The sequence below is a fragment of the Chiloscyllium punctatum genome, chromosome 39, assembly GCF_047496795.1.
Source record: "Chiloscyllium punctatum isolate Juve2018m chromosome 39, sChiPun1.3, whole genome shotgun sequence".
NCBI lineage: Eukaryota > Metazoa > Chordata > Chondrichthyes > Orectolobiformes > Hemiscylliidae > Chiloscyllium > Chiloscyllium punctatum.
The window spans coordinates 69,833,886-69,850,119 of record NC_092777.1 but is presented as its reverse complement, the minus strand read 5'-3'; the positions used below and the strand labels follow the sequence as shown (position 1 = coordinate 69,850,119).

At 42.6% G+C, this 16,234-nt stretch overlaps 1 protein-coding gene across 1 annotated transcript in view; it reads right to left on the bottom strand.

Moving 5' to 3' along the window:
• Window positions 1-4,851: 4,851 nt before the first annotated feature.
• The window catches only part of ube2o (ubiquitin conjugating enzyme E2 O), a 162,238-nt gene continuing 150,855 nt past the window's right edge, over window positions 4,852-16,234 (bottom strand). The window contains exon 18 of the mRNA XM_072559038.1: window positions 4,852-6,080. Within this exon, the coding sequence (XP_072415139.1) occupies window positions 5,341-6,080 (740 nt within the window). The 3' untranslated portion in view covers window positions 4,852-5,340. The remainder of the gene's footprint in view (window positions 6,081-16,234) is intronic.

Sequence of the window (16,234 nt, the reverse complement as noted above, 5' to 3'; positions counted from 1 at the left end):
ACCTGATGAAGGAGCAGTGCTCTGAAAGCTAGTGCTTTCAATTAACTATAACCTGGTGTTCTGTGATTTTTAATATTGTAACTTAAGTAACTTATCACCAGACACCAACGCCTATCCACCATTTACAAGGGCAACAAAGTCAGAAATTCAATGGAATACTCCCCACTTGCCTGGATGAGTATAGCTCTAACAACACTGAAGCAACATGATGCCATCCTGGACAAAACCCATTTCATTTGCATCACATCCACATTCACTCCCTCCATTACCACAGCCCAGTAGCAGTGTGCCCCACCTACAAGATACACTGCAGAAATTCAAAGCTCATTCAACAATACCTCCCAAACCATTTCCATCTAGAAGGACGAGGGCAGCGGATACATTGGAACACCATCACCTACAAGTTTCCCTCCTGGTCACTCGCCATCCTGACTGGGAAATATATCACCATTCAGTGTTATTGAGCCAGAATCCTGGAACTCTGTCCTAATGGTATTAAGTCTACCTACAGCACATGGACTGCAACAGCTCAAGAGGCAACAAGGGAAGGACAATATTTGCTGATCTAGCAGTGACACCCACATCCCATGAATGAATGAATTAAAAAAGCATGTTTGGTCATTTCAGAGAGCAATTAAGAGTCAACATGTTGCTGAGTCCTGGCAAATATGCAAATCCAGACAGTTTTTACAATATGGGATTTAGTTCTACATTTCTTAAAAATACATTTTTATAAATTTGAATTCCACCATCTGCCAAAGTGGGATTATGAACCCATTCTCTCAAAAATGTTACTTGGGGTCTTTTGATTACAAGTCCAACAATGCCATTATGTCACCAGTTAGAATCATAGGATCCCTACGTGTGGAAGGAGGCTGCACCAACCCTCCAAAGCGCATCCCACTCTATGGGGCATCCCCATCCAAACACCAGATCCTGTAACTGTGCACTTCCCAAAGCTAATCCACCTCGACTACACATCCCTGGACACAATGGACAATTTCAGCACTGCCAATCCGCCTAAGCTGCATATCTTTGGACTGTGGCAGGAAACCTGAGCACACGAACATGGGAAAGCGTGCAAACTCTACACAGTCACCAGAGGCTGGATTCAAACCTGAATCCCTCACGCTAATGACGTAACTTTGCTAACCACTCAGCTGCCGGGCCATTTATTAGAAATGGGCAAATGTTGATCTTGCCAGTAATACCCGCATCTCATTTTAAAAAGTTAAGCAATTTACAGAGTTCCTATAGGCTCTACAATTATATCCTTTGCATCTATTGTAGCCCATGTGTGGACAGGCACCAAACACTTTGTTTTCCTTTGAAACAACAGCAACACTTCCTCCCAATTTCACACTTGCCAAAGACACACTCCAGAGTATTTTCAAAGACTTTGCCACAGCAAATATCGTACAAATTTCTTTACATGATGGTTGGATCTGGTCCTTAAACATAGTATCAAAGCTAGGACTCTTGTAGCTTAATGCGTGCATGTCTCCAAATAATAAATTTATTAAATGGAATTCCATGGTCCAATTTTGGTGTTTGGGTATGATAGCAGATTTCAACACAAGCAACATCCCTCAGAATGGTATGGGCTGTAATAACATTTCAAGAGACATGACAAACCTGAATTTTGGACACCAGTGTGCAATGGAAAGGTTTTTAAATCATAGAACATAAGAGTAGTTGTGCTTAATATCTCAGCTTTATTTTCACCTGTAACTTCAAATTTTCCCAAGTACTAATTAATTCCCTTCTCAAAAACTATATCTTAAATTGTAGCAAATAAAAAAATGGACAAGAGTTTCTCGAAATAGACAACAAAAGAGGTGAAGCCAAAATGAACACATAGGCCCTTTAGAAAATTAGGTTGGGAAGTAATAAATGTGGAACCCAAAAATGGCAAAGGAGTTTAATAAATGTCTTCACAGTACAGAACATTCACAGCATACTAAAAATACTAAATTTAGGGCTAAAAAGGTGGGAAGAAAATGAATGGAATAACTAATCAGTAAATTTTAAAAGAAGCATTCAGCAACTAAGAATAACCAGATCAGTCATGATCTCATTGAATAGCAGAGCAGACTCAAACAGCCTGAATAGCCTACCTTCTACTATTACATCTTAAGGTCTTAAGTCCCTTGGACCCGATATGTTGTATTCTCGGACACTAAAGGAATAGCTGCAGAGATAATGGATGCACTAGTAATCTTCATTAGTAATCTTCACTAGTAATCTTCCAAGAATCATTAGAATCTGAAGAAGTCCAAGTACTGGAAGACAGCCAATGTAACACATTCAAAAATGGAAGACAAAAAGATCCAATTATAGGCCAGTTAGTTTAGCATCTGTCATTAAGAAAATGTCAGCCTAATGTATAGGATGTACTTTGAGCATTTAGAAATGCATAATAAAAATCAAGCAGACTCAGTATAGCTGCATGAAGTAGAAATCATGCCTGACAAATTTATTAAAGTACTTGAGGTGGTAACAAGCAGGATCGATAATAGGAAACAAGTTGATGCAATATATTTACGTTTCAAAGAAGCATTTGATGAGGTACTGCACATAGAGTACTTAAGAGCTCATGATGTTGGGAGTATTATATAAGTATGGACACAAAACAGAGTTGGAATAAGAAGGGGCTCTCTCTGGATAACAACCTATAACTAGTGAAATTACACAGGATGCGTTGGGGCTTCATTTATTTACAATACATATTGATGACTTAAATGGCAGAGTTAAATGTATTGACGCTAAGTTTGTGCATGATACATAGGCAGAAAGGCAAGTGGCAAGGATAACAGATTCTGCAGAGAGATATAGATACATTAAGAGAGTGGGTAAAACCCTGGCAGATGGAATATCATCTAGGAAAATGTGAAGTTATGCACTTTTGAAAGAAGAATAGAGATGCTGATTTTTTTAAAATGGTAGAATATTATAGAATGCTGCAACAGAGGTGGTTTGGGAGTGCTTGTGCATCAATCACAAAAAGCCAACATTCAAGTTCAGCGGATAATAAAAACGACAAATAGAATGTTGGTCTTTATTTCAAATTGAATGGAGTATAAATATAGGAAGGTTTTGCTTAAACTATACAAGGCACTACTCAGATCACAAGCAGTGGAACACAGGAAACACTGGCACAGTAGGCAGTCCAGAAAAGGTTTCACTAAGTTGGTACCAGGTGTGGAGGACGGTCTTATGAGGAGAGGTTCAATAGATTGGACTTGTTGGAATCTAGAAGTACGAAGGACAACCTTATTGAGACCATCAAGAACCTCAGAGGAACGATCATTAAAGGAAGTGATGAAAAAATATTCCCCCCTTAAGGGAAGTGAATCTGTGGAATTCTATACTACAGAAAACTATAGAGGCTGTATAGTATATTCTAGTATATTCAAGGCTAAAATAGACAGCATTTCAATTGAAATGAATCTAGAGTTATGGGGAAAAGACAGGAAAATGGAGTTGAGCATTATCAGATCAGCCAGGATCTCAATGAAAGCAGAGCTGATTTGGCAGGCCAAAAAGCTTACTTCAGCCCCTACATTTCACTGGCTTATGGATCATGTTTCCTGATAAGAACAGTTCAGATCCTGACTAGTCCATGAAAAGAATGAATCTGGGATTTCTGACGAATGACTCAGTTAACAGTTTTTCTTAATCTATCAAATCCACATTTGAGATTTTCGCAATTAAAGGTACCTCTCTTCCAAAGAGAATGGTTCTAAATTTTCCAACCTCTCCTTATAACTGAATTCCTTAAACTCAGGTATTATTACTGTAAATCTCCTCTGGACCCAGGTGTTCCTTAAATGTGATGTCTAAAACCACAACACTCCAAATGAGGCCTAAAAATGACTTACAAAGTTCCAGTATGATCGCCATTTTATATTCTAATCCCCAATTTATAAACCAAAAACCCTATACGTTTAAGTCATCTTAAAAATTTGACCTGCCACTGTTAAGTGCAGCAAGAGTATTAAGGGGGAAGTGCTTGAAATTACAACTGATGAATAAAGTGATTAGAAGTTTGGCTCATTTGGACAATACCAGATATGCACCTTGACCTGACAGATCATCACAAAAACAAAGCAAGTGAAATATGGGTAAAGCTGAATGTTGTTGGCTAAATTTCAAGGCTGCCTATGGCCAAGGGCTTAAGGGCAGCAGGCAAATGAGAAAGGAAAAGGAACCAAGATTGGAACACTGGGGTACTCAAAAGGATGAAGTTAGAAGCCAATATTCTTGGAATATGCATGTTTTAAAGAAAGGATGAACATAAGGAAGGGAAATATCTTTAAGGGAGTAGAAATTGCTTTGGACAGTTGTTCCACAAAGCATTTACACAATGGGGAGCTACTACAAGGCTGTTAATTGAAAATTTCAATTGAACTCCACTGAGGAAAATCAAATCAAATCTACATGTATATTAACGCAACAGATTCATAGGAAAATTGCCAAGAATATCCTGCTTTAAAAAAATGTCATACCCCATGCAAAAGACCAGCAAAAGCCCCTTATAATGCAACAAATAGATTTGTATCCACCCAACTGCTATAAATCAATGTATTAGCAGATCAGTGTTAGACCCTAAAAGAGAGTAATGTTGAGAATTTTACGAATCAAAACATTATACTTTCAATGACCAAACTGCATGTTACATCATGCAATAGAGCTGCTTTCTTTTATTCGGCATGAGTTCTGTCAATGCAGTTAACGGAGTTAGATGCACGGCCAACTCAGCATACTTTGTTTTATTTTGTTATTACTGGGCAGTGTCTGTAGACATAGTACTGAATGAAGCCAAGATGTGAAAACCCTTATCCAGTGACATCGTTTCATTGTCATTAAATTTAATTGTAAAGTTGTATATTACACTGGCATTAAGGCAACTGAAAATAAATTAAAAAAAAACAAACACTCAGGAACATTTTCTACATGAATATGAAGCAATCAAGCATTCTCTGAACTTAAATCAAGCCCACACCTGTAGACATTTAAATCTGGATTAAATACTGTATACATCTCAAGCTACAAATTCAGATTTAATGTTATTGAGTGAAACATTCAAGTAATTTTTACATCTTTTATGGGCATCAGTTTGCAGCCATTCTAAGGCCAGAGATGCAGTTCACCTTATGTATCATGCTTTAAAATGCTCAGGCTGGGCTTTCTTTTCCCCTGACATGATGTTTATTCATCTTACTCCAATCCATATACAAAAAGTGAGCAGCCTTGATTTGCTCATGACTCTTTGCTTTAATATTACACAATTATCAAAAGTCTAGAAAACTTTGTAAACCTGTAGCATAGCTTCGGTGCTCATCTCTCCTCTCTTTTCTCTGGAATTCCAGACTCAATTAAGGTAGCCTTGTACTGCTGCAGGCAGCCACAGATGCTTTTTACAAACCCTTTGGAGAGGGGAAAGAGTGGGAAACCTATGTCAGGGTAACCACGTTTCTCTGGAAGGAAGCTCCTATAACTCTTTCGCCTTTTTTTTGGCCTGACGATAGCTTGTGATGACGATCCCTTCTGCTCCAGAGTTAGGGAGCCAGCTTCAGTAGGTTGCTGCTCAGTAGAATCAGTCTCCAGACAGATATTTTCATCTGAACCTGCTTCTGCTAACAAAGTCTGTGGCTTACTACACACATTATCTTCAGAATTTTCTATCCCAGGCTCCCTCGCAGCTTGAGCAGATTCAACCACACTTTGTGCCGCAGATGGAGACATACCATCCACTCGACTGTCTGCCGTATCAGAGGAGATCTGAATAGACTCATCGTCAGCATTATTGCCAAGTTCAATGCTTCTTTGGATCATTTCATTGACTTCCAGCCAAGACTCCATTCTGTAGACAAGTCGCCACCCATTGGTGTAGAAGTGCTCTTTTATTTCTTGTTCAAAAATTTCCACAGGTTTCTGAATGAGCTGAGTCATAGATTGCACCAGTTTTATAAGGGCCATCTCATTGTAACAACGACTATTCTCATAACCCTCCTGAAGACCACGGTCACTGTCAAATCCAGCCTCATTGTAATAGGGTTCATTCACTAGGATCAGACCTGGAAAGTCAATCATGGAAATTTTCAAGTTATATTGAGCAAGTAAAACAAAGCTTAAACATAAACGGATAACCTGCATGTATTTACAATGTCTTGTTGGATCAAGAAGGGAAGATTCCAACATCAAATTTACAAAGATCCAACACAATTAAATGGAGACAATGTAATCTATTACTCTGTTCCATTGTCAAATAATGTATAGCAGTCTTATACAGCACAGAAGACTTTAACCCATCAAGTCTGTGCTGATTTATCTACCCTTATCTACCCAACTTTTCAGCATATGCTTTGCTAGCAAACCTTGGAAAAACAAATACTTTATATCATGGTTACATTGTTCAGCTACTTCAACTTCTGTTCTAAAACTGATGGAGGCAGTATGGGAATTCAGTGCAGAAAGAAACAGATGCTTTTTAATTTGCTTTTTTGGCTCATTGCTTCCAAGGTTGTTATTCTTTTTTTTAAAAAAAGGATAAATTGAAGCCAGGATTGGAGGAAGCAAAAAAGTAAGTGACTGAAGAAAACCACATTGGTTGGTAATAGCTGCTAAATTTGATGATTCAGAACAGAGAACACCACAGCACAGGAACAGTCCATTCAGACTACCAAACCTGAGCCATCATATAATGCCTTTTTAAACTAACAAAAACTTCTTGCCTCAACGCGGACCATATCCCTCTATTTCCTGTCTACTCACGTACCTGTCAAGATGCATCTTAAAATGTTGCCATCGTATCTCCTTCTACCATTTCCTCTGGCAGTGCATTCCTGGCACTTATCACCTCCTTTCTATAAAAGGATTTGCCTGTCGTACCTTCTTTAAATTTATTCCTTTTTAGCTTTCTACCCTGGGGAAGAAAAAAGCTTCATCTATCTATTCTATCCAATGCTGCTCAATTCTGTAAACTTGTATCAGGGCACCCCTCAGCCTCCAACGTTCGACTGAAAATAGAGTTTGTCCAATCTCTCCTCATAGCTAATTCCCTCCAAACAAAGCAACATCCTGCTAAACAGATCCTATTCCCACTCCAAAACCTCCATATCTTTGTTAGTTTAGTGACCAGAACTGTATAGAATAATCCAAACATGGTCTTAGTAAGTTCTGTACAGCTGCTACACGACTTGCCAATTTTTATATTCTATACCCTGACCGATGAAGGCATGCATGCCATATGCCTTCGTAACTACTTTATCCATTTGTGCTGCTACATCCAGCGAACTGTGGACCTGTATGCCTAGATCCCTCTGTATGTTATACGCTAAGCTTTTTAAGGGATTAAGGAGAAAGAAATTAGAATTGGAGGGGAAGTTAGCCAGAAATCTACAAGCGGATATCAAAAGTATCTAAAGGTATTTAAAAATGAACAAAAAAGTTCATTGTTGGAGAAAGGATGCAAAGGAAATGGTTCTCAGGAAATTTACTAGATTGATACTGTTAGAGCACTTGAGTGTTACACATTAGCCAGGAAGGACCTAAAGAATTAGCTAAGAAGGCCCAGGAGGGGACATAAGTCTGGTAGGTAGGATCAAGGAAAACTCAAGGTTTTCTATAGGTAAGTCATGAATAAAAAGAATGACTAGAGTAAGATTAGGACCAAATCAAGGACAGTAGTGGGAAGATGTGCATGGAGTCCAAAGAGCTAGGTGAGACGCTAAATGAATACTTTTTGGTCAGTATTCTCACAGGAAAAAAAGTAAAGTTGTCAAGGAGAATATGGAGATACAAGTTATCAGACTAGATGGGATTGAGGTTCATAAGGAGGTGATTAGATTACTTACAGTGTGGAAGCAGGCCCTTCGGCCCAACAAGTCCACACCAACCCGCCGAAGCACAACGCACCCAGACCCATTCCCCTACATTTACCCCTGCCCCTAACACTACGGGCAATTTAGCATGGCCAATTTTTGGACTGTCGGAAGAAACCCACGCAGACACGGGGAGAATGTGCAAACTCCACAGAGTCAGTCGCCTGAGGCAGGAATTGAACATCTCTGGCAATGTGAGGCAGCAGTGCTAACCACTGTGCCACCATTTGCAATTCTGGAAAGTGTAAAAATAGATAAGTCACATGGGCCGGATGGGATTTATCCTAGGATTCTCTGAATAACTAGGGAGAAGACTGCAGAGACTTTGGCTTTGATCTTTATGTCAGCATTGTCTACAGGAATAGTGCAAGACTGGAGGATAGCAAATGTTCAAGGGGAGTAGACACGACCATGGTAATTATAGACCTGAGAGTCTTATTTCTGTTGTGGGCAATGTTTTGGAAAGGAGTATAAGAGACAGGATTTATAATCACCCAGAAAGGAATAATTTGATTAGGGAGAGTCACCACAGTTTTGTGAAGGGTAGGTCACGCCTCACAAACTTTTGAGTTCTTTGAGAAGGTGACCAAATGGATGAGGATAAAGCTGTTGATGTGCTGTATATGGACTTCAGTAAGGCATTTGATAAGGTTCTCCACAGTAGGCTATTGCAGAAAATACAGAGGCAAAAAATTGAGGGTGATTTAGTGATTTGGATCAGAAATTGGCCAGGTGTAAGACGACAGGGTGGTGATTGATGGGAAATGTTCAGCTACTCGTGGTGGACCACAAGGATCTGTTTTGGAGCCACTGCTGTTTTGTCAGTTTTATAAATGACCTGGATGAGGGCATAGAAGGATGGGTTAGTAAATCTGCAGATGACACTAAGGACGGTGGAGTTGTGGATAGTGACAAAGGATGTTGCAGGTTACAAAGGGACATAGATAAGCTGCAGAGCTGGGCCAAGAGGTGGAAAATGCAGTTTAATGCAGAAATGTGAGAGGTGATTCAATTTGGAAGGAGTAACAGGAATGCAGAGTACTGGACTAATGGTAAGCTACTGAGTAGTGTGGATGAGCAGAGGGACCACTGTGTCCATGTGCATAGATCCCTGAAAGTTGCCACCAGGTTGATAGGGTTAAGGCAGTGTACACTGTGTTAGCTTTTATTGGAGCCATGAGGACATATTGCAGCTGTACAAAACTCTAGTGCAGCTGCACTTGGAGTACTGCATACAGTTCTGGTCGCCACATTATAGGAAGAATGTGAAAGCTTTGGAAAGGTTTCAGAGGAGATTTTCTAGGATGTTACTTAGTATGGAGGGAAAGTCTTATCGGGAAAGGCTGAGGGAATTGAGGCTATTTTCATTACAGAGAAGGTGGTTAAGAGGTGACTTAGAGACATAGAAGATGATCAGAGGGTTAGATAGGGTCAACAGTGAGAGGCTTTTTTCTTGGATGGCGATGGCTCGCACGAGGGGACATTGCTTTAAAGTGAGCGGTGATAGATTCAAGGACAGGTGTCAGAGGTAGATCCTTTATCCAGAGAGCAGTAAGGGCATGGAATGTCTTGCCTGCATTAAAGGGTATTTAAATGGTCATTGGATAAACATATGGATGATATTTGAATAGTGTGGGATGGATGATCTTTAGATTGGTTTCACAGATAGGCATAACACAGAGCCGATGGAAATGTACTGCACAGTAATGTTCTATGATACCTGGAATGAGCAAATTATGAAGAAAGATTGGACAAACTGAGCTAGTTTCCACAAGTTTAGAAGAGTGCGAGGTAATTAATTGGAATATTTAACATCCTGAATAATTTTGACAAGGTGGATGTGGAAAGAATGCTTCCTTTTGTGGGTTAGTCCAGCAATTGAGGTCACCCTTTTAGGGCAGATGAGCAGAAATTTATAGTCTCTCCAAGAGTATGTGGCTTTTGAAATCTGTACCAGATAGGTCATTGAGAAGTCACTGAATATTTTTAAGATGGCAATGGACAAACTCTTGTCAGGTGAGAGATCAAAGGTCTTTGGGGTAGATGAGAATGTGGAATTTGAAAGACAACCAGATCGGCTATGACCTTATTGAACTGTGGAGCAAGCATGAGAGCATGAGCAATCCAATTTTGCTCCTGATTTGTATATACATGCAAGACCACAGACATAGAAACACATTAAGATCATCTGTGGTGTCAAGTCTGCTGTGCCATTCAATCATACGGATTCATTTTTCAGTCCCATTCTCCTACCTTCTCCCCATAACCCTTGATCCGCTTTCCAGTCAAGAACCTATCTCTGTCTGAAATACACACAATGATGTGGCCTACACAGCTTTCTGTGGCAATAGATTCCCATAGATTCACCACCCTCTGGCTGACGAAACTCCTCCTCTTCTCAGCTCCCTTCAATGAGTCTCTGCCCTCAGGTCCCAGTTTCTCCTACGAGTAGAACATCATCTCCACATCCACTCTATCCAACTTCAGTATTCAACAAGCTTCAACAAGATCCCCTCTTATCCTTCTATACTCCACTGAGTATAGACCCAGAGTCCTCAAACACTTCTCATATGGCAAGCCCTTCATAGAACATAGAAAAGTACAGCACAGAACAGGCCCTTTGGCCTACAATGTTGTGCCGAGGGTTAATCCTAATCTAAAATTAACCTAACCTATGCACCCCTCAATTCACTGCTGTCCATCTGCATGTTCAGCAGTCATTTAAATGTCCCTAATGACTGCTTCAATCACCACTGCTGGAAACACATTCCATGCATTCACAACCCTTTGCGTAAAGAACCTACCTCTGACGTCTCATCTATACCTTGCTCCTGATATCTTAAAACTATGACCTCTCGTACCAGTCAATCCTGCCCTGGCGAAAAGTCTCTGGCTATTGACACTATCCACGCCTCTCATTACCTTGTATACCTCGATCAGGTCACCTCTCTTCTTCCTTCTCTCCAGAGTGAAAAGTCCGAGCTTAGTTAACCTCTCTTCATGAGAGGAGCCCTCCAGTCCAGGCAGCTTCCTGGTAAACCTTCTTTGCACCCTCTCCAAAGCCTATGTATCTTTCCTACAGTAGGGCGACCAGAGCTGGACATAGTATTCCAAGTGTGGTCTCACCAGAGGCTTGTAGAGCTGTAGCAAAACCTCACAGCTCAAACTCAATCCCCCTGTTAATGAAAGCCAAAACACCGTATGCTTTCTTCACAACCCTATCCACTTGGGTGGTAACTTTGAGGGATCTATGTACTTGCACACCAAGATCCCTCTGTTCCACCACACTGCTAAGAATCCTGCCTTTAATCCTACCTTCAGCATTCAAGTTCAACCTTCCAAAATGCATCACTTCGTATTTTTTCCCAGGTTGAAATCCATCTGCCATTTCTCAGCCCAGTTCTGCATCCTGTCTATGTCGCGCTGCAACCTACAACAGCCCTCGATACTATCAATAGCACCTCCAATCTTTGTGTCATCTGCAAATTTACTAACCCACCCCTCAACCTCCTCATCCAAGTCATTTATAAAAACTACAAAGAGCAGAGGCCCGAGAACAGAGCCCTGCAGGATACCACTCAACACTGACCTCCAGGCATAATACTTTCCGTCTCCAACCATTCTTTGCCTTCTGTCAGCCAAATCTCCCTGTATCCCATACCTCCTGAATTTATGAATGACCCTACCATGGGGAACCTTATCAAATGCCTTGCTGAAGTCCATATACACCACATCCACTGCTCGACCTGCGACCTGTCTTGTCACCTCCTCAAAGGACTCAATAAGATTTGTGAGGCATGACCTGCCCCTCACAAAACCAGGCTGACTGCCTTTAATCATGCTATGCTTCTCCAAATAATCACAAATCCTATCCCTCAGAATTCTTTCCAAAACCTTGCTAACCACAGACGTGAGACTGACTGGTCTGCAATCGCCAGGGATTTCCCTACTACCTTTCTTGAAAAGAGGAACAACATTTGCCTCCTTCCAATTCTCTGGTACAACTCCTGTGGAGAGTGAGGAAGCAAAGATATTCGCTAGTGGCTTAACAACTTCCTTCCTCACTTCCCAGAGTGGCCTAGGATAAATCTGGTCTGGCCCTGGGGACTTATCAATCTTAATGTTCGTTAAAATTTCTAGCACATCAACGTCATCAATCTTGATCTGGTCAAGACTGTATCCCAGCTCCTCGAAGTTCTCATTTACAACAAGGTCCCTTTCTTTAGTGAAAGCTGAAGCAAATAACTCATTTAGGGCTTCCCATATCTGCTCAGACTCCATGCACAAGTTCCCTCTGCTATCCCTGATCGGCACTACCTTCTCCCTGATCATTCTCTTATTCCTCACGTACGAGTAAAATGCCTTTCGGTTCTCCCTAATCCTTCTTGCCAAGCCTTTTTCATGTCCCCCTCCTGGTTGTCCTCAGTCAATTTCAAAGCTCTTTTCTAGCAAGCCTGTAATCCTGCGTTAGATCCTTGCTTCCTCCACTTTACATAAGTTACCTTCTTCTTTTGGACGAGAAGCTCCTCTGTTCTCGTCATCCAAGGCTCCTTAATCTTACCCTTCTTACCTGTCTCAGAGGGATAAATTAGTGCATCACTCATACCAACTGCTCCTTAAACACAGTCTTCACATGTTTGCTGTGCCCTTTCTGTGGAACAATTGCTCCCAGTTTGTATTTCCCAACTCCTTGCTCACTCTCTCGGCGGAGCAAGTAACGGCTGTGTGATGGTGTTTTTTTTGAAAGTCGCGGTATAGTCCAGTTATTGTTTTTTTTAAAACAATTAAAATTTAAAGTTTTTTTTAAGCGCCTAGTAGACCCGGAAGCTGGTGTCGCGCTAGCTTACCTGGGAAGGTTTATTTTCTTATAAAAGTGCGCAGGCGAGGAAACTGAGGTACTACAGGGGTAGAGCCTCCCACCCGCCCTCCTCCTCTAACCTAATAATACGACCCGTTGTGACAAGCAGGTAAGTGCTGCATTTTGCTTGTTTGTTTCTTTAGATCTAGTTTTTAAAGTTTACCTTTTAGAGGGATGGCAGCGAAGGCAGTGCAATGTTCCTCTTGCAACATGTATGAGGTGAGGGAAGCCGTTAGCGTCCCTCCTGATTACACTTGCAAGAAGTGCACCCATCTCCAGCTCCTCCAAGACCGTGTTAGGGAACTGGAGCTGGAGTTGGATGAACTTCGGATCATTCAGGAGGCAGAGGGGGTCATAGATCAGAGCTTTAGGGAAGTAGTTACTCCGAAAGTTATAGAGAGATGGGTGACAGTGAGGGGAAGCGGCCAGTGCAGGGACCCCCTGCAATCATTCCCCTCAAGAACAAGTATACCGTTTTGGATACTTGTGGGGGGGATGACTTACCAGGGGTAAGCAATGAGGTTCGGGCCTCTGGCACGGAGCCTGTCCCCGTTGCTCAGAAGGGAAGGGTGGAGAAAGGTAGAGCGATAGTTATTGGGGACTCAATAGTTCGGGGCACAGATAGGCGGTTTTGCGGGGGCGACAGAGACTCACGATTGGTATGTTGCCCCCCAGGTGCAAGGGTACGTGACGTCTCTGATCGTGTTTTCCGGGTCCTTAAGGGGGAGGGGGAGCAGCCCCAGATTGTGGTCCACGTTGGCACCAACGACATAGGTAGGAAGAGGGGTGAGGATGTTAAACAGGCTTTCTGGGAGCTAGGTTGGAAGCTCAGAGCTAGAACGAACAGAGTTGTTGTCTCTGGTTTGTTACCTGTGCCACGTGATAGAGAGTTGAGGAATAGCGAGAGAGAACAGTTAAATGCGTGGCTACAGGGATGGTGCAGGAGGGAGGGATTCCAGTTTCTGGACAACTGGGGTTCTTTCTGGGGAAGGTGGGACCTCTATAAACAGGATGGTCTACACCTGAACCGAGGGGCACCAGTATCCTTGGGGGGAGGTTTGCTAGTGCTCTTTGGGAGGGTTTAAACTAACTCTGCAGGGGCATGGGAACCTGGACTGTAGCTTTAGGGTACAGGACCTTGAGTGTAGGGAGGTTAGGAACATGGCATCGATCTCAAAGGAGGGTGCCTGTAAACAGGAAGGTGTCTTGAAGTGTGTATACTTCAATGCCAGAGGTATAAGAAATAAGGTAGGTGAGCTTGCAGCATGGGTTGGTACCTGGGGCTTCGATGTTGTGGCCATTACAGAGACGTGGGTAGAACAGGGACAGGAATGGCTGTTGCAGGTTCCAGGGTTTAAATGTTTTAGTAGGGTCAGAGATGGGGGTAAAAGAGGGGGAGGTGTGGCATTGCTTGTCAAGGATAGTGTTACAGCAGTAGAAAGGGTGATGGAGGACTACTTGCCATCTGAGGTAGTTTGGGCGGAGGTTAGAAATAGGAAAGGTGAGGTCACCCTGTTAGGAGTTTTCTAGAGGCCTCCTAATAGTCCGAGAGAAGTAGAGGAAAGTATTGCGAGGATGATTCAGGAGAAGAGTGAAAGTAGCAGGGTGGTTGTTATGGGGGACTTTAACTTCCCAGATATTGACTGGGAAAGCTATAGCTCGAGTTCGTTAGATGGGTCGGTGTTTGTCCAACGTGTGCAGGAAGGTTTCCTGACACAATATGTAGACAGGCCAACAAGAGGTGAGGCTATACTGGATTTGGTTCTAGGTAATGAACCAGGCCAGGTGTTAGAATTGGAGGTAGGTAAGCACTTCGGGGCAGTGACCACAACTCGGTGACTTTTACTCTAGTGATGGAGAGGGATAAGTGTGCACTGCAGGGCAACAGTTATAGCTGGGGGCAGGGAAATTATGATGCGGTGAGGCATGACTTAGGATGCGTGGATTGGAAAAATAGGCTTCAAGGGAAGAACACAAATGATATGTGGAGATTGTTCAAGGAACAGCTAATGGGTGCCCTTGATAAGTATGTACCAGTCAGGCAGGGAGTAAAGGGTCTAGTGAGGGAGCCGTGGTTTAATAAGGAATTGGAATCCCTTGTGAAAGGGAAGAGGGCAGCCTATGTAAAGATGAGGCGTGAAGGTTCAGTTGGGGCGATTGACAGTTATAAGGTAGCCAGGAAGGATCTAAAGAGAGAGCTAAGAGCAGCGAGAAGAGGACATGAAAATTCCTTGGTTGGTAGGATTAGGGAAAACCCAAAGGCTTTCTATAGGTATGTCAGGAATAAAAGGATGACTAGGGTAGGTATCGGTCCTTGGATGCTGCCTGAACTGCTGTGCCTGAACCCCCCCCTGAACACACCTGACAAAAACGGCTCCATCCAAACCATCTGCACTAAGGTTCCAGTCGATATTGGGAAAAGTTGAAGTCACCCATAACAACAACCCTGCTACATCTGCATTTTTCCCAAAATCTGCCAGCCCATGAGTTCTTCAATCTCCCTCCTGCTATTAGGTGGTCTGTAGAAACCCCCCCCAATGAGGTGGCTGCTCCCTGTTGTCCCCAACTTCCATCCATACTGACTTAGTAGACAAACCTTACTCAACAACCTTCATTTCTGTAGCTGTGATGTAATCTCTGATTAGCAACGCTACACCCCCTCCTCTCTTTCCACCCTCCCGGTTCTTTTTAAATGTTGTAAACCCTGGATCATCAAGCAACCATTCCGGCCCCCAGTGAAACCCACGTCTCCATTATGTCCACAACATCATAGTCCCAAGTACTGATCCATGCTGTAAGTTTGTCACTCTTATTTCTGACACTATGTTAAAGCAGACACACTTTAATGATCCCTTTGTTTCACCACATGAAAAACCTTCCCATAGACTCACTACATCCTGTCACTGCCCAATCTGCAACTGCCCCCCTCTCAGATATGTGGTTCTGATTCCCACCCCCTGCCAAACTAGTTTAAACCCTCCTGAATCACACGAACAAATCTCCCATCCAGGACATTTGTGCCCCTCCAGTTCAGGTGTAACCCGTCCTTCATGTACAGGTCCCACCTTCCCCAGAAAGTATCCCAATAGTTTACGTATCTGAAGCCCTCCCTCCTGCACCAGCCTCGCAGCGACGTGTTAAGCTGCATTCGCTGACTGTTCCTCATCTCACTATCTCATGGCACCGGTAGCAAACTGGATATTGCTACTCTACTCTTCCTGTAGTCACTTTTCAGATCCTCAATTCCTTTCCTGGCTATATCATTGGTGCCAATATGTACCACTATTTCTGGCTACTCACCATCCCTCTTCAGAATCTTGTAAACCTGATCGATGACATCCCAGACCCTGGCACCAGGGAGGCAACATACCTTCCGGGAGTCCCGTTCCTGACCACAAAATCTCGTGTCAATCCGTCTGACTATTGAGTCTCCTACCACTAGCGCTTTTCTATTCACCCCCCTTCCCTTCTGAGCCAGTGTCAGGCTCAG